At 53.6% G+C, this 25,377-nt stretch overlaps 2 protein-coding genes across 3 annotated transcripts; both read left to right on the top strand.

The window, feature by feature from the left end:
• The first annotated feature begins 721 nt into the window (after positions 1-721).
• Npdc1 (neural proliferation, differentiation and control 1) lies at positions 722-6,574 on the top strand. 2 transcript variants are annotated; one of them, XM_028868752.2, is made up of 9 exons: positions 722-1,043; positions 3,617-3,763; positions 4,794-4,934; positions 5,052-5,222; positions 5,352-5,418; positions 5,498-5,585; positions 5,668-5,747; positions 5,975-6,071; positions 6,173-6,574. In XM_028868752.2, exons 1-9 carry the CDS (start codon positions 932-934, stop codon positions 6,266-6,268), a joined length of 999 nt encoding a protein of 332 aa, XP_028724585.1. In that variant the 5' UTR covers positions 722-931; the 3' UTR covers positions 6,269-6,574. The 2 variants fall into 2 exon arrangements, with proteins under 2 accessions (XP_028724585.1, XP_028724584.1); XM_028868751.2 differs by having other exon boundaries at positions 725-1,043; positions 5,049-5,222.
• Positions 6,575-20,400: 13,826 nt separating this feature from the next.
• Positions 20,401-23,417, top strand: Fut7 (fucosyltransferase 7). Its single transcript, XM_028868649.2, has 2 exons — positions 20,401-21,842; positions 21,947-23,417. Exons 1-2 carry the CDS (start codon positions 21,830-21,832, stop codon positions 22,954-22,956), a joined length of 1,023 nt encoding a protein of 340 aa, XP_028724482.2. The 5' UTR covers positions 20,401-21,829; the 3' UTR covers positions 22,957-23,417.
• The last annotated feature ends 1,960 nt before the right edge of the window (positions 23,418-25,377 follow it).

Genomic DNA, 25,377 nt, shown 5'->3' with positions numbered 1-25,377 from the left:
CCTCTCGAGTGGTGGGATTAAAGGATTCCACCACCACAGTTAGCTTCAACCTTGCTTTCTTGACTGAGTCAGTGGGAGGTCTCTGGATGGGATGGGGTGTGTTCTTAGGGGACTGGAAGTGAAGAATGAATACAAGGCACCGTGGATACTCCATGTTGTGTGACTCAAGGGAACTGAAAACCATCACCTGGGACAGTGACCACCTTGGACAGCTCCCAGACGCCTGTCAGCAGCAACGTCAATTTACTTTTGCCCCCTTGTGGACTCACTCGGAAACTGGCGTCAGGAGCGATCTACTTGTGAGCCTGCTGTGTTTGCTTTATACTTCGCGGCTTAGAAAGCCCGGAGGCGTCTCTGAGTACACCTGGGCGTCTCTGTGCACCTGTTTATCCTTTGATACGCTTTGCAAGCCTGCAACAGCTAGCCTGGTCTACATAACAAGTTCCAGGACAGCCAGTGTTTGCTCCTGGTGTTCGCCTAGTCTAAGGCCCTCCGCTCCAATAGGGTCTACGGTTTGGCAGTCGGACCACTAAGAGGAAGGCATGTATCTTGGGACGCCCACTCCTAGTCAATCCTAAACCAGATTTCTGGGTAATGAGAAGGTATCCTGTTGCAGAGGCTGGAGGGCCCGAGGCACTTAGTAGCCTGTAGAAAGGGGACCCTCAACAGGTCGCAGAGGGAGGGGGCTCAGTCTGGAGATGTCCCGCCCCCGCAGGTGGAGCGCGCAGGCGCACTCCCTACACGCTCCTCTGGCCGCTGATCCTCCATCGCATCCCGGATCCTTTGCCGCAGCGTCAGCGCCGCCTCCTCCTCTTTTCCTCTTCCTCCTCCGCCCCCTCTCGCTTCCCGGCTTCTCCAGTCACGGTTCCCGGAGCCGGTACTGAGCCCGGGGGCGCGGGGTGCCATGCTGCCCGGGTGGCGGCGCTGAAGCATGGCGACGCCGATCCCTCCGCCTTCCTCGCGGCACCTGCGGCTGCTGCGGCTGCTGCTCTCCGGCCTCATCCTCGGAGCGGCCCTGAACAGTGCCACCGCCCGCCGCCCGGGTGAGCTATCGCTCTGGGCGCAGGCTGCGGGGCGCTCCGGGGCCGGGATCGCCGGGCGGGGAATCCTAACCCCCGGCGCCACCCTCGTCCTCCCTGCCACCGCCCTGGCCTCACCCGGGCCCGCAGGCCAGGCACGTCCGGTCCGCTGGCCATGGATTGGGTAAACAGGTCAGGCCCGTTGAAGGCCAGGTTGGATGAGTCTTCTCTCAGGTTCCTGGAGGCGAACGTAGATTTCATGAGCTTCTGGTCTTTGTTTCTGGGTCCCTGAGCCAATTCGGCGTGTGTCTCCGGATGTCTTTCTGGGCGTCTGCAGCCATCTGGTTCCCGGTGGCCCTCAGAGGGGATCCGGTGTCTTTGTTTCTGTGTCTCTGCCGTTTCCAGTCGGCAAGGTTGTTCCCGGTGTCTGTGGGCCTTTGCTGCTGTCAGCCTTGTCTTGGGGTGGGTTCCCATGGCAGAGTCTAAGAGTTCCAGGCCCATTAGGGTCTTGTTCCAACTTAGTGGGGTCAAGCTGCCTCCATCCCCTGCCCTGGAGGGCACAGTGCCACCCTGTCTTCTGGACTGAGGTCTGTATGTTGACCCTTCAGAAGAGTGTGAGCCCGGCCTGGGAAAACATTCTTGCCAGATGGGTCCTGAAGCCACAGGATCCAAATCGTATCTCCCTGAAGGGAGTGAGGTGGGAGAGGGTGCCCATATATATGCTCGCTGAGTTCTGGAGCTCTGAAGGGGAGGTGCTTTGAGCCCAGCTTACAGATGAGGAAACCGAGGCACTGAGAGGTGACTGGTTTGTGGCACAAATGGGACTCGAACGAGATTGTTCTGCGTGTGGGGCCTTAAGAGCTGGGCAGGTCTCCTCCCCGGCAAACAACCCTGGACCGAAGGTTGGCGTGACTGGAAGAGACTCTGGGGGAGGGTGGAGGGCCAGACCAGGCCTCATCAGAGGTAGCACAGGCCACCTGCTGAAGAGCCTGCCTCCCGGGTGGAGCCCCCTCAGGAGTGGGACTACAGGGACGGTGCTGGCCTCTGCGCGTTGGCCACGGTAGCTGAATACAGAGACCTGGCTTGACCCATCCGTCTGTCCCTAAGCATCTCCTTACCACACCTGGAGGGCCAGTAGCCCAGCATGGGTAGAATACCAGTTACTCTCCAGTTACCGTTGTTCCTGGGACCTCCTCGTCACACCCAGGCTGGAGAGGGTCTTTCTATCCAAGATTAAACAATAGGCCGGTGGGCTAGGGAGGTCCAAACCAGCCTTGTGCCACACACCTCTAGTATAGATCTGACTAGGTTATCAGCACCAGGGGCAGGGACTAACTGGCTCCCTGGAGCCTAGCTGGTGGGTGGAGTCCATGTAAGCCTCCTGGCACAGGTTTAATGTTTAACTATTCCAAGACCCAAGCCCAGATCGCTGTCACTGGAGTCTGGTGATCCAGCCTATGGAGGATAGAAGGGCCTGGCCTGGGCTTCAATGTCCCACCTGCCCTCGGGGCTGCTGGAACTTCTTTCCAGTAGATGTCGAGTGTCAGATTACAAAAGGAAACTAAGTCAAAGGCTGCAGAATGTCCTCCACATCCCAGGGGGCCCGACTGGCATTGCCTGCTACGTGCCGTGTGCCGTGGTGGCGGGGCTGAGGGGAGGAAGGACTCAATTGGCCAGAGACACTCACCAGGCAAGGTTGATGTCCTGCTGGGTAGTCCCTTGGCTCTGCTGGCTTCCTGGGACAGGGACCAGGGTCCCAGGTTGGAAATATTCCTTAGCTTTGAAGCAACTGAACTTATACACCCCACAGGAGAAACTGAGGCATGAGGGTCACTGTTCTATCTACCTCCATTAGCATGGTACTAATTGGCATGTGTAAGCAGAACACCATGCTCTGGGCCCCAAATGAAGAAGACAAAAAATGGGACTGGGAACTATGACCTAGACTGGCATCCCCAGTGCTGACCAGCCCAGGCCTCTCAATGCCCTCATTGTATCTAGCTAGCTCCATCTAGCTGGTCTCCCAAATCCCAGTGGCTTCTCTCTGCTCTAAAGACAAAGGCTAGACAGGAAGAGTCTTCTGTCTTCTGGACTGAGCATTTGTTCTGTGGCATGCTAGACTAGACTCTAGGGTTGTAGGATTATGTGATGGTGTCTAGAGAGAACACCCAGTGTTTAGGAGAAATGGCTACCCAGCATCCTTTGCTGCTCCTGAGCCAAAAAGAGAATAGAGCTCTGTCCTCAGTAGCAATCTGGATGAAAGGTCCTGGCTCACTCTGAGCCACACAAAGGTCAAAAGCCAGCCTTGGAGGACTATACAGTCCTTTTCTGGAGGCTGACTGGACAGTTAGGGTCAGTTCTTCTTTAAGGGTAGGGCTTAGGTCTGGTAGCAGGACTGAGAGGAATGGATGGGGCAGGGTAGTTCTCTAAAAACTTGGGACTGTTGGCTTCCTGATTCTGAAACTTGGCAGCAGGAAGGCAGGGCCTGCCCAGAACAATGGCCGGAGACAGGCCTGGCCAGCTCTGTGGAAGGAGGGGTTCCTAAGCAGGGCTGCTGTTGCCGGCTGAGATGGGCCATGCCCCTGCTTCTTCCTCAGATGCTCCCACCTGTCCTGGAAGCCTGGACTGTGCCCTGAAGAGGCGGGCCAGATGCCCACCGGGCGCGCATGCCTGTGGACCATGCCTTCAGTCCTTCCAGGAAGACCAGCAAGGGCTCTGTGTACCCAGGATGCACCAGCCTTCTGGTATGCCAGAGTATAGATTCAGGGGAAATGGGTGGGTGAGAAACCTTCCCTCCCTTCCTGCCTTGCCCTGTGGGCCCATCCTCCTGAGCTTTGTGGAGCACTCAGGTCCAAGACCAGCCTGGAACTCTTGTCACTCTAGGAGCGACAAAGCCCTTTTATCCTTTCAAGACGGTGCTGGCCCAGTGTTGGAACTAGGCTGAGGCCTATGGCAGTTGAGTCCTCCTAGGGTAAAGGATGACCTCAGGAAGAGGAGGGGTCAGAACGTTAGGGCTTGGAACATAAGTCCGCCAAAAGCTGTTCCAGGTGTCTACGTCGGCACTCTCTAGGCCACCTGCTCCTTCCTTTGCTCATTTACCCTGTACACTCCACACAGCATGTTTGGAAGTGCCAGCCCTGTGACAGTGCCAGCTGTCCTTCAGTCTATCTGGATGTCCCTTCAGGTGATGGGGGCTTGACCCGAGAGGTGCTGGGGGTGTGGCCAGCCAGGATTCCTGGGAAGGAGTGGTAAAGAGGGGCCCTGAGAAAAGGCCAGAGGACTGCTGGAGATTGGGGTCCCATGCGGGAGGTACAGAGTGAGAATCAATGGGGGCCCGGCCCCCTGCCCACCCCCACAGGCTCCCTTTCTGATGGCGGGCACTGGGAGAAGCCTAGACATTTGGGTATACGTTGGCTTCTCTCCGGGCCTTCAGAATTTCCTTTCTCCTCTTGGGCAGAGAAGGTGCCTGGGGGTGGTCAAGGTAGGAAAGGGATTGTCTTAGTGCTCTGCCTAGCTCTTTGGGCACACTGGCTAGGATAAGGGATTCCATTCCTTTCTCCTCTTATGGGCCTCTGCACATCTCTCTAGCCCTTTTCTCCACCTCCCCCCCCCCATCCCCTGGTACTTAAAGAAGCTCCCTCAGCTGTCGCCATGGTAACCCAGGATGGTGAAACTTGGGATGGGTCCCTCCATCCATCTCGGGAGACTGCCTGCTGCAGGTGTTGTCTAAAGGGTCTGGGGCCTCGCTCTATGATGGCCCCTCACACTCCTCAGGGGAGGACCTGCCCCAGCCCAGACTGGAAGAGGAGATCGATTCTCTGGCCCAGGAACTAGCGCTGAAGGAGAAGGAGGCTGGGCACTCAAGGCTTACAGCGCAGCCCTGGCCTGAGGCTGCCCAGAAGCTCCTGGAGCCTGGTGAGGACCCCCCACCCCTCATGCCCACCCTCTCTCTGCCCCTTGCTCACGTCCCTGACCCTGCTTCTTTGAGTCAAGGTCAAGGCCCGCTGACTTTATGTGCCTGCCTCTCAGCAGCTACTCTGGGATTCTCACAGTGGGGTCAAGGACTGGAGCCCGGCCTCCCCTCCACTCATGGAACCTCCCAGCCCACGCCCTACGCCTCCTTGGGCTCCCCTGTATCTTCTGGGCCCGTGCACATGTCCCCGCTGGAGCCCCAGGGCGGACATGGAAATGGCCTCACCCTTGGTAGGTCCAGCTTGGCAGTAAGGGACAGGCATGTGGCGGGTCGAAGGAGGAGGCACAAAGGAGATGGGACGGGAGGCAGGCTAAGGACCCTCCTCAGACGGCTCCTCACAATGCCCCTCCCTCCCACAGTGCTGATCCTGGCTTTCTGCTTGGCCAGCACAGCCGCCCTGGCTGTGGCAGCCCTCTGCTGGTGTAGGTGAGTCGCTGGCCCCAGCTGGCGGGTGGGGTCTGACCTTCAGCTCCATAACAACCCTCTCGACCCCAAACCCTTCCAGGCTCCAGCGGGAGATTCGCCTGACTCAGAAGGCCGACTATGCTGCCACATCCAAGGCGCCCACTTCACCTTCAACACCGCGAATCTCGGTGCGTAGCTCCTCCCCCACCAGGCTGGCTCTTATTCCGGGCGCCCCCGGCGTTTGCCTGACATTTCCGCCCCCTTCCACAGCCCGGGGATCAGCGGCTGGCGCACAGCGCTGAGATGTATCACTACCAGCACCAGAGACAGCAGATGCTGTGCCTGGAGCGGTGAGTGTCCCTAGCCTGAAAAAAGCAGCCACTTTCCCCCTGCGCCTTCGCCCCACCCCCACCTCACCTGGCAGCCCTTTCCCGCCTGCACCCAACCTCTTACTTGTAGCCCCGCCCCTCACCCCTATCCCAGCCCACACCCAGGGCAACAGCAGATTGAGCACCTACCTCCGGGCCCCTGGGCCCTGGAGAGTGCGCAGGGGACCCAGCTATCTCACCCCCACTAGGCATAAGGAACCTCCGAAGGAACTGGAGTCAGCCTCCTCCGATGAGGAGAATGAAGACGGCGACTTCACGGTGTATGAGTGCCCAGGCCTGGCACCGGTGAGTGCTCTAGGGGTGTGGGCGGGCTTACCGGCTAGGGCGTCTCCTCACCTTGCTGTCCCAGGCCTTGCTGCCAGGAGCTTGACCCAGTGTCTTCACAGACAGGGGAGATGGAGGTGCGCAACCCGCTGTTTGACCAGTCCTCGCTGGCGGCACCAGTGCCGGGTCCCCACTCCTCACCTTCTCCGCTGCAGTGACTCCTAGGGTGACGCCCACTTGCCTGCAGCCCTCGGCCCGCCGATGAGAGAAGCAAGTCCTGGTGTTCCCCACGGAAAAGAACAGCATTGTGACCCTCTGCATGCTTCTGGCAGGAGGGAGGCACCAGCCCCTGGGCTTCCTTGCCAGGGAGATTCTCCACCTTATGCGGGAGACCTAGCATCTGCTTGCACATTCTCTGCCTGGTCTGAACCCTCAAACTGGAGGGACTAGTCCAGGACCCCTAGAGCCAGGCATGGGTAGAGAGTTCTGGAGACAAAAGCCAATTAAAGTCTTTTTCAAACCTGTGAGTGGCTTCTGGCCTACCTCCCTGGGAGACGGGGTGGATGGACGTTGAGGGTGGCTTCTGGCTTCACTGATGGTGTGATTAGTCCACAGTCACCCACCTCCCTGGGAGCCGTGGTGGATTGAGTGAGGGCCTGGGACCTTCTCTTGCACCTCCAGAGAGAGGTGGTAGCTCTATAAGGGACTTGGACTGGAGGAGAATCAAACACAGGATATCCCTCACCCTCCACAGTGGGGACTCACCCCTCCTACTCACTCTTCTGCCCTAGAGTTTAGGAATAGGAAGGGCAAGAGGATCCCAAAGGTGGTGAGATTCTGAAGACCCATTATGTGGGATAAAAAGGGTTGGGAGAGGGAGTAGTTGGCATACGCCTCGATGTGAGTACCCAATGCCATTTCTGCTTGTTATCTACCTAGGACAGAAAGTTAAGGGAATAGCCATATAGGCCTGTGGGATTCTTACAGGGGACAGACTCCTGGACCCCTATAATGAGTTGGTGGGGGAGGGAGACAGGCCAGGCAGAGAGACCTGAGGAACACAATGTACCTACAGCCAGGTACATGAGGCAGGGATTTAAGTAAGGGGAGTTATGTTGCTTAGAGCCTTACCTGCCCAAAGCATGTGTAGAGCTGGGATTTGACTGGCACTGTCTTCTATATGGTTTGGAAAATGATCTGTGACTATGACAGCTGCCATACTTTTAGTCCTGAATGTGTGTGTGTGTGTGTGTGTGTGTGTGTGTGTGTGTTTTGTGTGGCTTTGTTTGTTTGTTTGAGGCAGGGTTTCTCTGTGTAGGCTGTCCTAGAACTCACTTTGTAGACCAGGCTGGCCTCGAGCTTTCAGAGATGTGCCTGCCTCCGCCTCCTGACTGCTGGGATTAATGGCATGCCCAACTAAGTGAATGTGTTGAGAGGAGCCTCCTGACTCCTTAGTTTTTTCTCTGAGAGCTGTGCCGTCTGCAGGGATGGGTCAGGATCCTGCTGAGCACACGACTTCCTTTGTCCCTCTCCACTGACTTTCCTTCCTGTAGGATGTGCACTGGCTTCAGTCTATTCTCTGGAGACTCTATGGCCTCTCCAATCAAGAAGATAGGTGAGCTTGGCATGGCGGCCATGCAACTTGGGAGGCAGAGGCAGGCAGATCTCTGTGAACTTGAGGTCAACCTGGTCTGAGTAGCAAGCTCCAGGCCAGCCAAGGCTACATAGTCAGACCCTGTCTCCAAAAATAAACAAACAAACTTAAACAAACAGGTAAATAAAATTAAAAAAATAAATAAATAAGAGAAAGAAAGAAAGAAAAAAAGAAAGAAGGAAAGAAAGAAAGAAAGAGAACCTATTAGAAGTGGTCCCAGTGTTCCCTTGTGTCTTTTTTTTTTTTAAGATTTATTTATTTATTATGTATACAGTGTTCTGTCTGCACGTGTGCCTATATGTCAGAAGAAGGCGCCAGATCTCATTACAGATGGTTGTGAGCCACCCTGTGGTTGCTGGGAATTGAACTCAGGACCTCTGGAAGAACAGCCAGTGCTCTTAACCTCTGAGCCATCTCTCCAGCCCACCTTGTGTCTTAGGGTTTCTGTTGCTGTGAAGAGACAACATGACCACAGCAACTATTTTTTTTTTTTTGTTGGCTTTAAGATTTATTTATTTTATGTACACGAGTGCTCTGTTGACTTTATGACAGAAGAGGGCATCAGATCCCACAATAGATGGTTGTGAGCCACCATGTGGTTGCTGGGAATTGAACTCAGGACCACTGGAAGAGAAGCCAGTGCTCTTAACCACTGAGCCATCTCTCCAGCCCCAACCACAGCAACTCTTATAAAGGAAAACAGTTAATTGGGGTGACTTACAGTTCAGAGGCTTAGTCCATTATTGTCATGGTGGGAAGCAAGGCAGCATGCAGGCAGACGTGGTGCTGGAAAAGGAGCTGAGAGTCCTACATCTGGATCCACAGGCAGCAGGAAGTGGTCTGTCTTACTGGGTGTGGCTTGAGTGTATATGAAACCTCAAAGCCCACCTCCACAGTGACACACTTCCTCCAACAAGGCCACACCTCCTAATAATGCCACTCACTATGGTCTTACTGGGGGCCAATTACATTCAAATCACCACACCTGGGTCCTAGCTGACCATGGAGGGCAAGGGCCCAAATCTTGGTTGTCCTTTTTGAGCCTCTTATCTTCATTGGTGTAAGCCTCCAAATTTTGGTAAACACCCCAAAAGACTGCTTTACTAGCTTTGTGATTTATTTTATTTTATTTTTTGTTTTTTTTTGAGACAGAACGTCTCTATACTGCTCTGGCTGACCTGGAACTTGCTCTGTAGACCAAGCTGGCCTGGAATTCAGAGATCTGCCTGCCTCTGCCTCCAAGTACTGGGATTAAAGATGTGCAGCACCCTACACTTGCCTTTTTTTGTTTTGTTTAGCTTTGCAATTTTAGGTTCTGGGTAACATTTAGATAAAGCTTAGAAAACAAAATTTTAAGTAAGTCTTGATTTTTGCCATGACTCAGTTTCCCCAAGCAGTTATTCCCAACTCCAGTAGTTATCTTGATTAGACTAGACATATATTCTTTTTTTTTTCTAAAAATTCTTTTCTAAAAGTTACCGTAATGTTACCATGATATCTAGAGATTTTTAATAACCTTTAATCACTAAACATTCATCGTTTTAAAATCCTACCCACAGATCTTGTATTCAACTCACTCAGTCCTTCTGTAACTTAGTGTTAAGGCTTTGAATTTTTATTTTGTCCTTATCTTTTATCTTTCAGGACAAAATCTCATTTTATTATATAAAACCCATCCTTATATGAAATATTATTTTCTTTCCTACCAAAAATTATATCCTTCTCAACACTTCCCTTATCTCCTGACTGTCTCGTATTTTATTTCTATAAGCAAGAGTTCAATCCAAATGGCATACGTGGCCTAGGATTGTAAATGAAAATTGCCTGTCCATACATATCATTAAACTCTTAAGTTTTTCCCCTGTTATAAGTCTTAAGCCAACCTCTTTATTGCTTGTTTTTTTTTTTTTTTGTTTTTGTTTTTTTGTTTTTTCGAGACAGGGTTTCTCTGAAGCTTTGGAGCCTTTCCTAGAACTCACTCTGTAGCCCAGGCTGGCCTTGAACTCACAGAGATCCGCCTCCCGAGTGCTGGGATTAAAGGTGTGCGCCACCACCGCCCAGCTTATTGCTTGTTTTTTTTTTCTCCTTTTTTTTTTTCTCACTTGCATCTTACAGAGTTTGAGAATAGAGAAAGTTTTACATTTCAGCAAGAACCTGAGGAATTCTCGGAGACCTTTGTTGTGGCACTCACAGAGAAGACTGCTTGGACATGGGTTTAAGCCAATAGAAAGTCTTTATTAGCTGGTCAGCAACTACTCTGGGTGTTCGGGATCCCAGTAGAGCACTGAGCATTTCTCAGGATGAACTTTTAAGCACAAAAAACATATCCTGGCTTGACATATTTCAGTTAACAAGGACAGTTACCCAGAACTACAGAAGCTAAAAATCAAGGTTAGTACATTTAGGGACTTTCCCAGAACTATGGATTTTGATGGCGTAGGCCTTTGTTTTAGTTTTGGTAGGTGGTACTGTCTTCATGCTGAGTTTTATGGCCTGAATGGTACTCCTATCATGGTGTCATTTGTGCTAAGGTCTGGGGCCTTGTTACATTCCCCACCGGCCTTAGTGGATGAGTCAAATCTTGGACTCATCTTGTTCTAAATAAGTGTAGTTGGTCCTAAGGACCATTAATTTTACTGAACTGATACATAATTGGCCATATGGTTTAGGATGCAGGGGCCTGCCAAGGTCCAGTCAGTGCTGATAGCGGAGTGTTAACCAGGGGGACCAAGAGGACAGAAACTGACATCAATTACCTGATGATGTATGTCTTTGTCTCTTTGAGGTTTTTTTGTTTGGTTTTTAGTTTTTTGTTTTTGAGACAGGGTTTCTCTGTGTAGCCCTGGCTGCCCTAGGCTTGTTCTGTAGACCAGACTGACCTCAGACTCTCAGAAATCTGCCAGCCTCTGCCTCCCAAGTGCTGGGATTAAAGGCGTTCACCACCACTGTCCAGACAAGTTTTGTTTTGTCTTAAATCATGGCAAGATATTTTTTAATTACTCTTGATCAACTAGCATAGAAACAATAGGGTTTTTTTGGGGGGGTTGTTTTGTTTTTGCAAAGCCATACAGAGTTTTCTTTATCTCATGAGAAGTAAGTCTTAGCCTCTCCAATTTTGTAGGATCACTCCTGCAAGGGAATCTAAACTGTTGTTTTAATGCATCTGACCCTGATCAGCCTGTCTGCTTAGTTTGGAAAGCATCAGAAGAGGCACATTTAGTCAAATGAGTCAGAGACCAAGTGGTCTCAGGGGCCCAGTAATGTTGTTGTTATCCATATGAAGTAATCCGTAAGACAAAATAAGGGGCGGTACCCTTGTAAGTCCTCTAGTGTTCATTTGGGCTGACAGTGAGTTTTGTCAATGGGCTGAAAGTCCGGTTAGTTCCTATGCTATGTATTATGGGGGCTGGGTGTCTAAGCATAACCAGCAGTCCTGGCTAGGATTGATTAAATCTATCCCCAGGGTCCCTTTCTGTGACGTAGAGTTTGATTCCCCACATTTTTCCTGTTTTTCAAAGGTCAGAATCTTTTTTTTAAGGAACTTTCCAGGAAGCCTTAGTTTTATACCCCAAATTTTGCAGTAGAAAAGTCTCTTGTTTCCGGCTACCACGGGGCCCAGCTGTAGGGCATACATAGAATTATAAACTGTATTCCCCTCTCAGAAGATAAACTCCTGTACCTTTCCCTTCTCCAGTACACTCGGATAGTTAAAGCAGGCGTCAGTGAGCAAAGGTCAGAATGAATATTGCTGGTTGCTGGTCTGCAGTCACACTAGCTAATGCCTTCCCTGTATCTGTTCTTCTTAGTTCTCAGGTCCAGGCCTGAGGGCAGTGGGGACTGGACCACAACCCTGTCTTCATATCGAACACAGTTCTGAGGGGGGGTAGAGGGGCAGGAGGGGCAAGGCCTGGGGGCCTAATTTCAATGAGTGCATAGTCTGGAGACAGTCATTTGGCAGCATCTGTGGCCTTCATTTTTTTGACCTGTGTGTGGTGGATTGGTGGTGTAATGCCAGCTCCCTTCACAGCCGTAGGGATGGAGATAATCGCAGTGTAGAGTCCATTTAAAGTTGGTTCCAGTGCCTGTTGGGCTACCTGCTTGGCCCAGACAGTGTCACTGGACTGGAACATGGAAAGCTGGTGGTGGACTCGGAGGTCAGCTGGGATCTAGGGTAGTCCAGTAACTAGCTTTTACGGAGCTGGAGGACCAGTGGGGACTTGAGGAAGAAATGCAGGGAGAGTTCTGCCAACTGCTGCTCTCTGAGCCTGGAAAGGAGTTGGGGAGGTCTTCTAAACAAAATCTCATGGGGTAAATCCCTCCCGATATGGGATGGAGTGGGCCAAAGCAGAGGAAGGAGGCTTACCTCTACTTCCCTGGACTCCGAGAGTTTTGTTAAATTTTGTTTGTTTAACATCCTGTTTACTCTTTCTCCTGGCCAGAACTCTGAGGTCTGTACAATGAAGTTTTAAATGTATATCTAAAGCTTTAGCTATTAATTGAGTTTTTGGTCATGAAAGCCAGGTTACTGTCTGACCCCATTGCCAGGGGGAGACCAAATCAGGGGACCCGTTCCTGGAAGAGTTTTTTTGTTTGTTTTCGAAACAGGGTTTCTCTGTGTAGTTTTGGTGCCTGTCCTAGATCTCACTCTGTAGACCAGGCTGGCCTCGAACTCACAGAGATCCACCTGGCTCTGCCTCCTGAGTGCTGGGATTAAAGGGGTGTGCCACCATTGCCCAGCACTGGAAGAGCTTTTTAAGATACTGTTGAGCAGTTTTATCAGGGTAGTGTGGGGTGTTTACCCACCAACCCCACAGCTCCCCAGAGTTTTCTTGAGTGCGAGCAGCAGGAAATATTAGAAGGATTTATTGCGGAGATAAACAGATAGAAAATAAAGGATAGCCTTGAGAGGGCCTGGAACCTATTCCAACAGGCCCTGACTGCCTCTGCCCCAGGGTTTTTATAGAGATGCCAAGGGGTGGAGCAAAAGACCTCCTCCCCTAGCACAGCCAAGTGCAGACCATCTCAGACACCTGCACTCAGGCCCGTGGTCCTGATCATCCTGTATTCAGACCTGCTGGGTAAAGCCACGAGGAACCCGAGAACAGGCTCCCACAGGGTAGGGAACACTTTCACTCACCCTAGAAAGGTATTTATAAAAACTAGCAAGTGCTTTTATCCTCCCTCAGCAGGCTGGGTCTTGGGTCAGTTTTCCCAGAGTTCACTGGGGGTATTGGTCTCTCAGTTGAACCCTTGGGCAAGGCTCTCTGTTTTGGATTCACTTGAGCCCAAACCTGGCATCCAGCTGAGACATCCTAGGTTAGGCTGTCTAGTTTAGGTATAGCATACCTTGGTCTGGCTGGGCAGTGGTGGCACATACCTTTAATCCCAGCACTCAGGAGGCAGAGGCAGGCAGATCTCTGAGTTCGAGGCCAGTCTGATCTACAGAGTGAGTTCCAGGACAGCCATGGCTACACAGAGAAACCCGGTCTCAAAAAGCCAACCGGCCAACCAACCAACCAACCAAATAAACAAACAAAAAAAAATACCTTGGTCTGAGTAACTCAGAAAGTTTTGTGGGCCCCAGATGAATAGCATGGTGAAGGTTGGTTACCAGAGTCCTGGCAATTGTGCCCTCTACCAACCTGTGGGATTGAGCTGTGCATTTCTTCTTTACCATGAAGTCTCAGGCACCACCGGGCCATGTTAGGCATCAGAATATCAATCGGCCCCACTGGTTTTAGGGTTGTTTGTCAGCAGCCAGATTAGCAGCCCAACAATGGAGGACAGCAATGTGGAGGGGCAGCCAAATAGTCTCTCTCAGAACCAAGATTTTTTTTAACGTCCTTTTTCCCAGCAGCGAGAAGCCTCCTTTCTCTTTAGATAATACCGTGGACATGCCCCATAGTAAAAGTATACCGACTAACTGCCCACGAATAGAGTGGTGGACTTTCCTTTTCCCCATCAGAGAGCCTGGGTCAGACCGATCAGTTTTACTCTCTGGGCTGAGGTACCAAGCTTGGGCCCAATTCATTTTGGCTAAAGTAACTACTGCAGCTCCCATGTACCTGGTTTCATCTTTCCTCTCCTGACGGTTGTGGATGAGCACCTGCGTCATCAGGAAAGAGGGTAGCCAAATTAATGGTGGTGGCTTTCTCAAGCCAGACTGAAGAGTGGGCCGGGAATACGGCCTGGTACTGGGTCACATAGTCATTAGACAGCCAGCGTTCTGGTGCTCCTCAGAGGAGGACCTCAACCACACGGTGGGGTGCTGTGAGCAGAAGATCTTGACCCAGAGTTAACTTGTTTGTTTTCATCAAACTAGCGGTATCCGAAGGGCAGCGGTGGCAGAGCCAGGCGGATCTCTGTGAGTTCGAGGCCAGCCTGGACTACAGAGTGAGTTCCAGGAAAGGCGCAAAGCTACACAGAGAAACCCTGTCTCATGGGGGGGGGGGCGCGGGGAAAGTGACATAAATCATGAAAGAGAAAGGAATGAAACTTCCCCTTCCCCAGGGCTGCTTAGAGTAGGCAGGAGCAGAGGGACCGCTCACCTGGGGGAACTACTCCCTCGTCCCTGTGAGCATCCCCTTAGATGGCAGTCTGCCCTCCATGAGCAGCCTGGCCCTTCCTCGCCTCCAGAGGGACCAGCCCTGACAGCCGGCAGGAATAAGTGCTTCTGCTCCTAGAGTGGGGCAGGTGGAGGGGTTTTCTTTGCTTGTTTTTGTTTTGTTTCTCTGGGGAACCTGGCAGAGCCGAAAGGATTCAGGTTCCCAACAGGAGGGAGCACAGGTCTTAAACTAGGTGAGAGGAGGGTCTGACACCAGAGAGCGCGGTGGTCAATACAGGGAAGCACACCGACAGAAACACCTAACTGTGAACTTGGATGGACCATGTCTTTGTTTTAGTTTTAGCGGGTGGTGCTGTCTACATGTTGAGTTTTCCTGCCTGAATGGTACTTCCAACGGAAGTCAGTTGTGCCAAGGTCTGGGGGCCTACTAAGGTCTTGAGTAATGAACTTTCTTTGTAAGCAAAGGAAGGCAGGGAGAGAGAGGCTACAGAGGACTCTTTATCCTTTAACACTGTGATTGCAGTTTTAGACGTGGATGACGTTTATTCCTCTGCTTCTAGCACGGATGCATGTAGGGCTGAGTGCTCTGGGAGGACCAGCATCCTCTTCAGCTCCGGTCCCCTTGCTCTTTTTATAGCAGTCACTCCTTAAAAACAGAAATGGCATCCTGCTGACTATGATGATTATGTTCTATACAATTGGGATCGTGATGTGTCATAAGCATACTCTCTGTTTTGAATGGGTGAGTTTATTACGTACACAACAAGCCATGTAAAAGAATAAATAGCAAGTAGCAGGGAGATAGACAGATTACAAAACATCATCAAATTGAGTGCTCAAAACATCCAGCACACACACCAGGTGGTTTGATGCTGGCACTCAGGAGGCAGAGGCAGGTGGATCTCTGAGTTTCGAGGCAGCCTGGTCTATAGAGCAAGTTCCAGAACAGCCAGGGCTACACAGAGAAACCCTCTCAAAAACCCAAACCAAACCAAACCAAGCATCGGGTGCAGATTCCTGGGGAAGCCCTGTTGAGGTACTCAGTTGGAGTTTCTGACAAAGTCCTGAGCAAAGCAGATTGAATCCAAATAAAACAACATTAAATACAAGCAGAAAGAGACCTCAAATCTCGGCTCATAAGCATCCAGCAGACACCAACTAGGGACGTTGTGACAGTCAGCTGGAGTTCCCAGTTGAGCTGTCTCCCATGACTGACCTCTCATGGCCAAACTTCCTGCTTCTTCCTTCTGTAGGCGCTTTAATATCACAGGATAAACCACAGCCCTTCTGTTGTGAACGCTATTTTTATTTTTATTTTTTTTTCGAGACAGGGTTTCTCTGGGTAGCTTTGCACCTTTCCTGGGATCTCACTCTGTAGACCAGGCTGGCCTCAAACTCACAAAGATCCACCTGCCTCTGCCTCCCGAGTGCTGGGATTAAAGGCGTGCGCCACCACCGCTCGGCCTTACTTCTTCTTCTTCTTCTTCTTCTTCTTCTTCTTCTTCTTCTTCTTCTTCTTCTTCTTCTTTTTTCTGTTCTCTTCCCTTCTTGTCACAGAGTCAGGGGAGGGGGCAGACCATCCCTAGACAAGTGTTCTCAAAGGACACTTTAAGACAAATATTCCTGGGTCTGAAATGAGGCGATGGCAGCCCCACTTCCAGAGCCAACTTCTCAGGTGAACTCAAACAACACATGGCAATTTACCAATACACTTACCAGTATATTACACACTTGGAATAAAGTAAGTGTGTGTGTGTGTGTGTGTGTGTGTGTGTGTGAGAGAGAGAGAGAGAGAGAGAGAGAGAGAGAGAGAGAGAGAGAGAGAGAGCAAGCAGTCAGAGGTGCTGAAATCAGGCCATCAGTAGATGGACCTGAAGAACAGGGATGTTAGTCAAATAGGACGGGCAAAGGTTGTATTCAAAACCTGTAAGAATGTGTGGGGTGGAGAGGGTGCAGGCTCTAGATAACCCTGCAACAGGGGACAAAGCTGGTTAGGCACAGGCGGGTCCCTGAGGAGTGGGGGGAGACTAGTTAGAAATGGGGTCAATGGGGGCTGGCGACATGGCTCAGTGGTCAAAAGCACTGGTTGCTCTTCCAGAGGACCCAAGTTCATTTCCCAGCTCCCACATGACAGCTCACAACTGTCTGTAACTCCAGGTCCAGGGGATCCAACGCCCTTACACAGACACACATGCAGGCAAAACACCAATGCACATAGGAAGAAATAAGTAAAAGAAAAAAGAAATAGGATCAACACTGCGTGAAGCCACTGGTTTATCCAGAGCAGTGTATTCTGGGAGCCAGAGTCCCCCACAGCAGAACCCCCCTCTCTCTCATTGTGACCCTGGGCTGGCCTTTGTCCTAAGCCTGTTTCCCTCTGGGCTGTGGTGTGGGAGAGGATGGAGGGGGAGCTGAGCACTGGGCAGAGCTCTGGACGTTCACTGTCACTCATCTGCCTGCCTGCAGGGGAGATGACCACAGAGGACTGGGGTGTACAGAGATGTGGCCTCACCCGGGGTAAAGGACCACCTGAGGCTCAGCACATCAGTCTCACTGGGGGTGCTGTAGCCAGAGCTGGGGGCTGGCTTCCCAGAGTTCCAGACTCAGTCCAGAGGGGGCGGGCCACAACATTTGCGGTGATGTCCCTGCTGGTCCGTGCTAGAGACCCACCGTCGTGACATTTGGATATCCTCAGTGCATCCCCCCCCTTTGCTGCCCACTCTGCAGAGCGGCTGGGTAACTCTGGGGTCTACAGGGGCTTGGTGAGTCAACTCTTGGGCAAGGGGCATAGCTTGGCCATTCCCAGAGCCACATTCCCCTACTTCCCTGGGCCAGTGGACCTGCTCTCCTTTCTGTGCCCCAGGGCCCCTGCTGAGCTGTGTGCTTTGTTTGGCTCCAACAAGAAGCCAGACTCACAGCAGAGGCCTGAGCCCGCCTGAGCCTTCTGCAGTCCTGGCCCCTAGGATCCCAGCTCCTCCTCTGCTTCAGCTGCTTTGTCTTCTTAGAGGAACTTCCAGATGTCACTCAGCACAGATGCCAAAGGGTGATAATCTCTACCTCAGCACAAACCTGGGTGGCCCCCATCCATTTGGAAAAAACTCCCAAACCACAGTGACCGAAGCCTCAGTGGGGGTGGTACTTCCAGGTCAAAGCTGGACCGGCTACCCACTACAGGAGACCGAGCGTGGAACAGAAGGTGTCGTCAGTGATCCTAGGAAACAGAGTCTCCTGGCTTCAGGGACTGAGAGCTGGCTCCTTTCGTAGACTGTTTACCATGCAAGCTGAGGACCCGGGCTTCACGGCATCCATATGAGGCGAGATGGCCTAAGTGGGCCAAGGCCCCTGCTGCCAGGCCTGATGATTTGAGTTCGACACCCACATGACGGAAGGAGAGAAGAGATTCCTGCAAGTTGTCCTCTGACCTCCATACATGCACACTCACACCCACATACACACGCACACAAATAAGCAATATGTAATTGAAAAGATTTTGACTGACAAGATAGGTGAGCAGGTAGATGCGCTTGCTACCAAGCCTGATGAACTGAATTCAGTCCCCGGAACCCACACGAGGGAGGGAGAGCGCTGACTCCAGCACATTGTCATCTGACAAGTGCTCTGTGGCACAGATGCACGTGTACACACACACACACACACACACACACACACACACACACACACACACCAAATAAATAAATGCAATTTTAAAAGATTTTTATTTCTAAATGAAAATGTATGTCTACATATGTACGTGTGTGTCTCTGTGTGGGTATATGCATGTGGGTGTCCACAGAGGTGAGAAGAGGGGTCAGATCCCTCGGAGCTGGGGTTACAGGCAGTTGTAAGCCATGCACAATAGATGCTAGGAACTGAACTCAAAAAAAGAACTGAACTCAGATTCTCTGCAGGAGAAGTATGTGCTCTTGACCTCTGAGCCATTGTTCCATCTCCAAATGTCATTAATTAAAAAATGTGCTGATGGGTGCTTTGCGTGCACATAGGTCTGTCCACCACGTATGTGCAGTGCCCTTGGAGGTTAGAAGAGTGTGTTGGACCCCCCGGGACTGTATTACAGCTGGTTGTGAGCTACCATGTGAGTGCTGGGAATCAACCCTGTGTCCTTTGGAAGAGCAGCTGGTGTTCTTAACCATGGAGCCATCTCTCTAGCCCCCCCACCAATGTAATTTTAAAAAAAAGTGTGGTAGGAGTGTAGGTGTGTGTCTGTCGCCCCAAAGCCTAGAAATCCAGGGGCTTGCTAGCTAGGCATCCAGCCAACTGGTGAGCTCCATGTTCAGTGAAATACCCTGTCTCAAAAAAAATAAGGTGGTACATATCCTCCATGCCCCCCAACACACACACACACACACACACACACACACACACACACACACAGAGAGAGAGAGAGAGAGAGAGAGAGAGAGATGCACACACAGAGACACACATCATAGACATGCACACACAGAGACATGCACACACAGAGATACACAGACACACACACACACACACACACACACACACACACACACACACACATAAATAGGTCCTCCCAGCTTCATCCCCTAGGAGGTGATGTCCTTCAGCCTGGGAAGCTAGGAAGTGACCCCTGATTCTGGGTGCCCCAGCTTCAGCCTCCCAACAGCTATGCAGCCCAGAGGAGAGTGTCCTAGTGCAAAACAGAAAAGGATATGCAAAACTTGGGGTGCGGTACGTGGGTCCCTAGAGAAACAGCTCTTGGCAGATCTGTAGCTCACCCAACAGTTGCACCTGGACAAGAACAAGGACATGCTCATTCCCCAGAGGCCTAATGGGAAAGAATGGGAGAAGAGCAGCCGAGAGACCACAATTCTCCCACGCTCTTCAGGGCTGTCCGCCTGCTGCCCAGCCCAGCTGGCTCCTGATACCATTTCATGTTACTTCTCAGCAGCACGCTCCCTAGGCGTCCCCTTTACTGCCTGCAAGCCTACAAGACCCCATCTCTACGCTTTCCCAAAGGCAGCCCTGAACCCAAGTCCTCAGAACGTTGTTGCATGTGTCAGCTACTTCCCTCCTTAGCACAATCGGTGACTTCAGAGAACGGCCACCAGGGGGAGCTCGAGGCACACACCTGGCCCGTCTTGGAGGTTGGGTGAGGATCAGGCAGGTGGGCAGGCACTTTTAGAGGTGGCAAGTCTCACCCTCCTGCGGGCCCCAAGCCTGTGTGTGCAGGGGTGCAGCTGTCTGCGCCCTGGCGGGAGGAGCGTCCACGGGGTCTCTTAGGCTGGGTAGACTGTGTGATCCTGATCCCGTGCGCTCCAAACTGCAGGGCGGGGGTTGGGTGCCCTTGCTTCCCAGACAGCCCAGAGAGTTGGGAGGCCGGGAGGATGAAGTGGTATGTTGAGGCCCCTGGCTTTCCCTTTGACTCACGCTGTCTCAGCCCTCCCCTCCGCCTTTTCCTCTTTCATTCTGAGCCATTTCTGGGCCAAACTTCTGAATCTATTTCCCAGTTAGCATGTTCTCATGATCAGGGGCCCCAGCAGCTGCCAACCAGGGCTGGCACGGGGGAGTTAGACAGTACTAAGACAGATGTGGGGGAGGTTCCTTCCAGTCCACCCAGGAAGGGAACCGGCTGCAGGTGTGGGTGAGGCCGGGGCCAGGGCCCCAGCCAGCCTGGCAGCACAAACAGGAAGGACAGCAGGGCTCTGGCAGCCCGAAGCCTGTGGCCCCAAGCTGGCAGGATGGCCCCCTTCCTGCAGGTCCCCCACTGCCTTCTGAGTTCCTGCCACAGGGAGAAGAGGTGGGGTGGGGTGAAGTGAGGTCTGAAGCCAGGGTGTGGCTCTCTTGGGGGTCACCCTGCTTGGGGAGAGATGGAGGGAGATGCCAGGGGCGGAGTCAAAAGGGCAGATATCGCTGTGGTCATCCCACCAGGCACCGAGGGATGAGAAGGGCAAGGGCGCAGCTGCCCACTCCGTGGCCACCTTCAGTCGTATCTCAAGGCAGCTCGATGGCTTCTGATCTCACCCCCTTTCTTCCCCTTTAGGCATTGCGCAAACTCTCCACCACAATCTGGAGGTTATACCCTGCATTGGGGGGATGGGGCGAGGTGCCAAACAGTCACCTTCGCCCGCACTGGCCTCTGCCCCCACCACGGTAACTGTCAGTCACTTGGTTCCTGTCTCAACAGCAGCATGTCATGTGGGACCATGGCTAAGGGAGGCCAGGAGTCCTGGAAGCCCAGCAGTGAGACAGGGCAGGGCTGGGTGAAGTGGTGATCCCTAAAAGGGACCCTGCAGCAGCAGATCTGGAAGTTTCTCTCAGAACTCCTGGAGGACGGGGACATGGACAAGGCAAGCTTGCTGTTCTCCATATGGGACCCCACAGTGTCCTGGGCAGCAGAGTGGTGGATCTGGTAGGGATGGAGGAAGCTGAAATACCCTGGCTAAATGCCTTGTATAGGTTAAAGCTCTGGGTGACCCTGCCAGGCTACTCCCCCCCCCCCCGGCCTGTACTGGGTCATTGCATCTCCAGATTGGGGGTCGGGGGTGAGAGGGAGAGGAATCTTATCTCCAAGATACAGGTTAGGCCACCAGGGCCAGCTGGAGGGAAGCCAGCCAAGCCTAGACCTGAGGCTGGGACGAGCCTTCCTGCTCTGGAGTGGATGCCAGCCCCTGCCCACCAGTCTGCCTGTCCACGTCAGGGACACACAGACTCCTTCCCTTTCCAGACTGGAAAGCCCCCTCCTGGGGCAGCAGCAAGAAAGGAAGTGACCTGCAGCTCTTCCTAGTCCACCCAGGACCTTGGGCTGAGCTTACAGCTCCAGGTTTGTGTGCCCACAGGTCCCTAGGCCGGGAGAGATGTGCATCCTTTGGCCGTCCTGAAGGCAGCTCTGAGTCTGCCCTGGAGGACATGTGCTAAGTGAGGTCTCGTCAGACTGTGATGGGGCCTTTCCTAAGGATTGTGATTCTGTGAACAAGGCAGTGCCTGGAGGTGGCAGCGGTGGGGCGCCGAGGTCTCTGAGAACAGCAGTTTGTGATGCCCGAGGGTCCGCAGGAACAGGGCCAGCTCTGGGGAGTTGGGGGAAGTGGGTGTCACTACAGGGAGGAGCCTCTGTGACCTCCTGGGGAAGTGCAGTTGCTGTCTTCGGGTGTCCCGGGGTTGTGTGGTGGGACCATGGATGGGGGTGCTCCTCTGGAGAGGTGGCCACTTCTGCTTACATACTCACAAAGGGGCTATCCTTCTCCCGAGGGCAAGCAGGAGTCCTGTCCCTCCTCTGTACGCCTAGCTGGTCATCTCCAGGGACCAGCAGGGTTGGGCAGGGGGCCCTGGCTTGGTCTTCTTCCTGTCTCAATTCCCTCTTCCAGCAGAGGACAGGACTAGATAGTGGTTGATGCCAAAAAACTGAAGGGGTAGGGGTGGGGCAGAAGTGGGAAGGGCCCTGGCTTCCCTCACCTTGGGTAGATGAAAGGAAAGCATCAGGGCCTGAGTTGAGTGAGATGCAGCTGTGATTTCAGGGTGCCTCTATTGGGGAGGCAGCTGTGATTTGAAAACCTCGTTTCCTTGGGTGACTGACTTCAGAAGCTCTGGATGAATTGTGCTGGTGAGTGCCTGGCCCTTGGGGCGTCCCAAGTGGGGGATGATGGGGATTTACCGGTGTCCCTGAGGGTGACAAGGGCCTCTCCTTTTTTTTAAATCCTGCTTCAGGGTGCAACCCAACCCGGAGGCTGCGGGCCTGGGGGGGCCTGGCTGGAGCACTCATGGCCCTCTGGCTCCTTTGGCAGCTGGAATCAGCTCCTGGGGGTGCCCCAGCGCCTCAGCCCACGGTCACCATCCTTATCTGGCACTGGCCTTTCACTGACCGGCCCCCAGAGCTGCCCCGTGATACCTGCAGTCGCTATGGCATGGCTCGCTGCCTCCTGAGTGCTAACCGGAGCCTGCTGGCCAGCGCAGATGCTGTTGTTTTCCACCACCGTGAGCTGCAGACCTTGCAGTCTCGCCTGCCCCTGAAACAGAGGCCGCGTGGACAGCCTTGGGTCTGGGCCTCCATGGAATCTCCCAGCAACACCCGTGGTCTCCATCACTTCCGAGGCATCTTCAACTGGGTGCTGAGCTATCGGCGTGACTCGGATATCTTTGTACCCTACGGTCGATTGGAGCCCTACTCTGGGCCTACACCCCCACTGCCGGCCAAAAGCAAGATGGCTGCCTGGGTGGTCAGCAATTTCCAGGAGCGGCAGCAGCGTGCAAAGCTGTACCGGCAGCTGGCCCCTCACCTGAGGGTGGATGTGTTTGGACGTGCCACTGGACGGCCGCTGTGCGCTAACTGTCTGCTGCCCACTGTGGCCCGGTACCGCTTCTACCTGTCCTTTGAGAATTCGCAGCATCGAGACTACATCACCGAGAAGTTTTGGCGCAATGCGCTGGCAGCCGGTGCTGTGCCTGTGGTGCTGGGACCTCCCCGGGCCACCTACGAGGCTTTTGTGCCACCAGATGCCTTTGTACACGTGGATGACTTCAGCTCAGCCCGCGAGCTGGCTGTCTTCCTGGTCAGCATGAATGAGAGTCGCTATCAGCGCTTCTTTGCTTGGCGAGACCGGCTCCGTGTGCGGCTCCTGGGTGACTGGAGGGAACGCTTCTGCACCATCTGTGCCCGCTACCCTTACCTGCCCCGCAGCCAGGTCTATGAAGACCTTGAAAGCTGGTTCCAGGCTTGAACTTCTGCTGCTGGGAGAGGCTGTGTGGGTGGAAGGCTGATGTTGAAACCAAAGCCCTAGGCATCCAGCCTCTTGGGTCACTCTGGGACTAACCTGAGGCTCGAGTCGGTGAACAGGAAGCCGGGATATGAGTAGAGCAGGAGGGGCCGGAGAAGCCATCTGGATGACGAAGCTGGTGGACTTCAGAGTCGGGGTCCCCGGAAAGAGATAACAGAATGGAGGGAATTAATGAGCATATCGTACAAGCTAATCAATCAGGAAAGACGCTTGAGGGTCCCCAACTTTCCTTGAATACGCTGCCTACGGCTCAGACGAATCAGGGAGGCAGTATTTCTGGAGCTGGGAACATCCCAGGCTGTGATTTGTGGGTACAAAACCTTAGACCCCTGACCCTCCACAATCAAGGTGCTAGCCTTGGGGACCCAGGTGCATATTCTAGAACTCTGGGTGAAGACCATATGCTGGGTGGGGGTGGGGGGTGGGGGGGAAGGGCAGTGTGGCTGGGGAAGGACAGTGTGGCTGATTCTGGGCTTTGGGCGCTACAGTCCCCTCAGGGAAAGAGGTGCCACTAATAAAGACACTGACACTAGCCGGGTGGTGGTGGCGCACGCCTTTAATCCAGCACTGGGAGGCAGAGGCAGGCGGATCTCTGTGAGTTCGAGGCCAGGCTGGGCTACCAAGTGAGTTCCAGGAAAGGCGCAAAGCTACACAGAGAAACCCTGTCTCGAAAAACCAAAAAAAAAAAAAAAAAGACACTGACACTAATCTCCTGGGTATGGTCTTCGAGGCAGCAGAGGCCACCAGCCAGCCCCCTCCACCAGCCAGCCCCCTCCACCGGCCAGCCCCCCCACGGGCCAGCCCCCGCTCCACCAGCCAGCCCCCCTCCACTGGCCAGCCCCCCCTCCACCAGCCAGCCCCCTCCACCAGCCAGTCTCCCTCCACCAGCCAGGCCCCCCCACCAGCCAGCCCCCCTCCACCGGTCAGCCCCCTCCACCGGCCAGCCCCCCCCACCGGTCAGCCCCCCTCCACCGGCCAGCCCCCTCCACCAGCCAGCCCTCCTCCACCAGCCAGCCCCCCCCCGCCAGCCCCCTCCACCAGCCAGCCCCCCCTCCAGCCAGCCCCCCTCCACCAGCCAGCCCCCCCCCGCCCCCCCTCCACCGGCCAGCCCCCCTCCACCGGCCAGCCCTCCTGCACTCATTCCCTCAGTCAGCCACTGGGTTTCTAGTTTCTGCCCGACAGCCTTGCTTAAGTGCTTATCAGGAATCTTTAACACCCCACCCACCAAACCCAAGTCTCCAAAGCCCATGGCGGGTACAGATCTGAGAACTGAGGTCAAACTTAACTGGGGCTGGAGGTGCCACCTGTCATAGGTCTCAGGTTGGAGGAGTGTCCTGTATGACAGGGCCTGATTTACGGTAGAGGTAGCCATGAGGGGATTCGGTGAAGACTCCACTGAGGAGCCCCTTGTTTTCGGGCTGGGAGGAGATGTGGGGGTGAACCTGTGAGTATCTGACAGGTTGAACTCCTGGGATGGGTCGGGACTCGGGTTTATCCGTGCCTTGGAGGTGTGGTGGCCCTGAAGGCAGGAAGCCCCCCTCCCTCCGTGGTTTGTGGGAAAGACCTGCCCATGGCTTCCTGCCCTGACCCAGCCCCCTGGGCTAACTGGAGAGAAGGAAGTGTCCTGGGGCTGGGGGCTGGGTGGAGCTTTGGGTCCTCTCCCATCAGCCCTGGGGAGACCTCTCCTCAAAGAAGGAGCCGAGAAGTGGTTGGAAGCTTTGGCCCTCGAAGGTTTTCATTCACTTTAAGAGCAACCCGAGTGTCCCAGGCCGGACACCACACAGTCGTCACGGTCCACTTCACAGGTGGGAAACCCAAGCTGGTAAACAGCCATCACACGTCACCCTCAGGACGTCTCCTGTTTGCTGGCGCTAGCGGCCCTCTGCTGCCCCCTGCTGGCCATATGGAGAAATGGGTCCCGCAACACTATCAATAGACCCACGCTCAAAACACCAGGCTCCGTGGGCAAAAAGAAGCCGGGCTTACAGATATGGGGGATGGAGGTAACAAGTAAACCGTATACAGAATAGACAGCCTGTCTTCCCGATCACCCCTGCCAGCAAGGAGGAACTCTTGAGGTCCCTCTGTGCCTCCTCACTGTTCAGAGCGGCAGTCTGGGAAGGGCAGTGGGGCCTGACCTGGCAGCCGCCACGGATGCCCATCCTAGACGCTTCCCACTTGTGCTGTCTCAGCACCGTTTTGCATATAAACCTAACTTTCTTAGGCCAGAATTAGGGCACGCTCACCCTCAGCAGTTTCCCAACCCTCCACGTGGCACATCTATTTGTGTCTGGTAAGCACTCCTTGCTAAAGTTTGCTGAGCATCTCACCCACGTGCAAAGCGCCGAGAGGCTGTGTGACCAC

The sequence above is a fragment of the Peromyscus leucopus genome, chromosome 4, assembly GCF_004664715.2.
Source record: "Peromyscus leucopus breed LL Stock chromosome 4, UCI_PerLeu_2.1, whole genome shotgun sequence".
Classification (NCBI taxonomy): domain Eukaryota; kingdom Metazoa; phylum Chordata; class Mammalia; order Rodentia; family Cricetidae; genus Peromyscus; species Peromyscus leucopus.
This window is presented reverse-complemented; position numbering and strand designations above follow the sequence as displayed.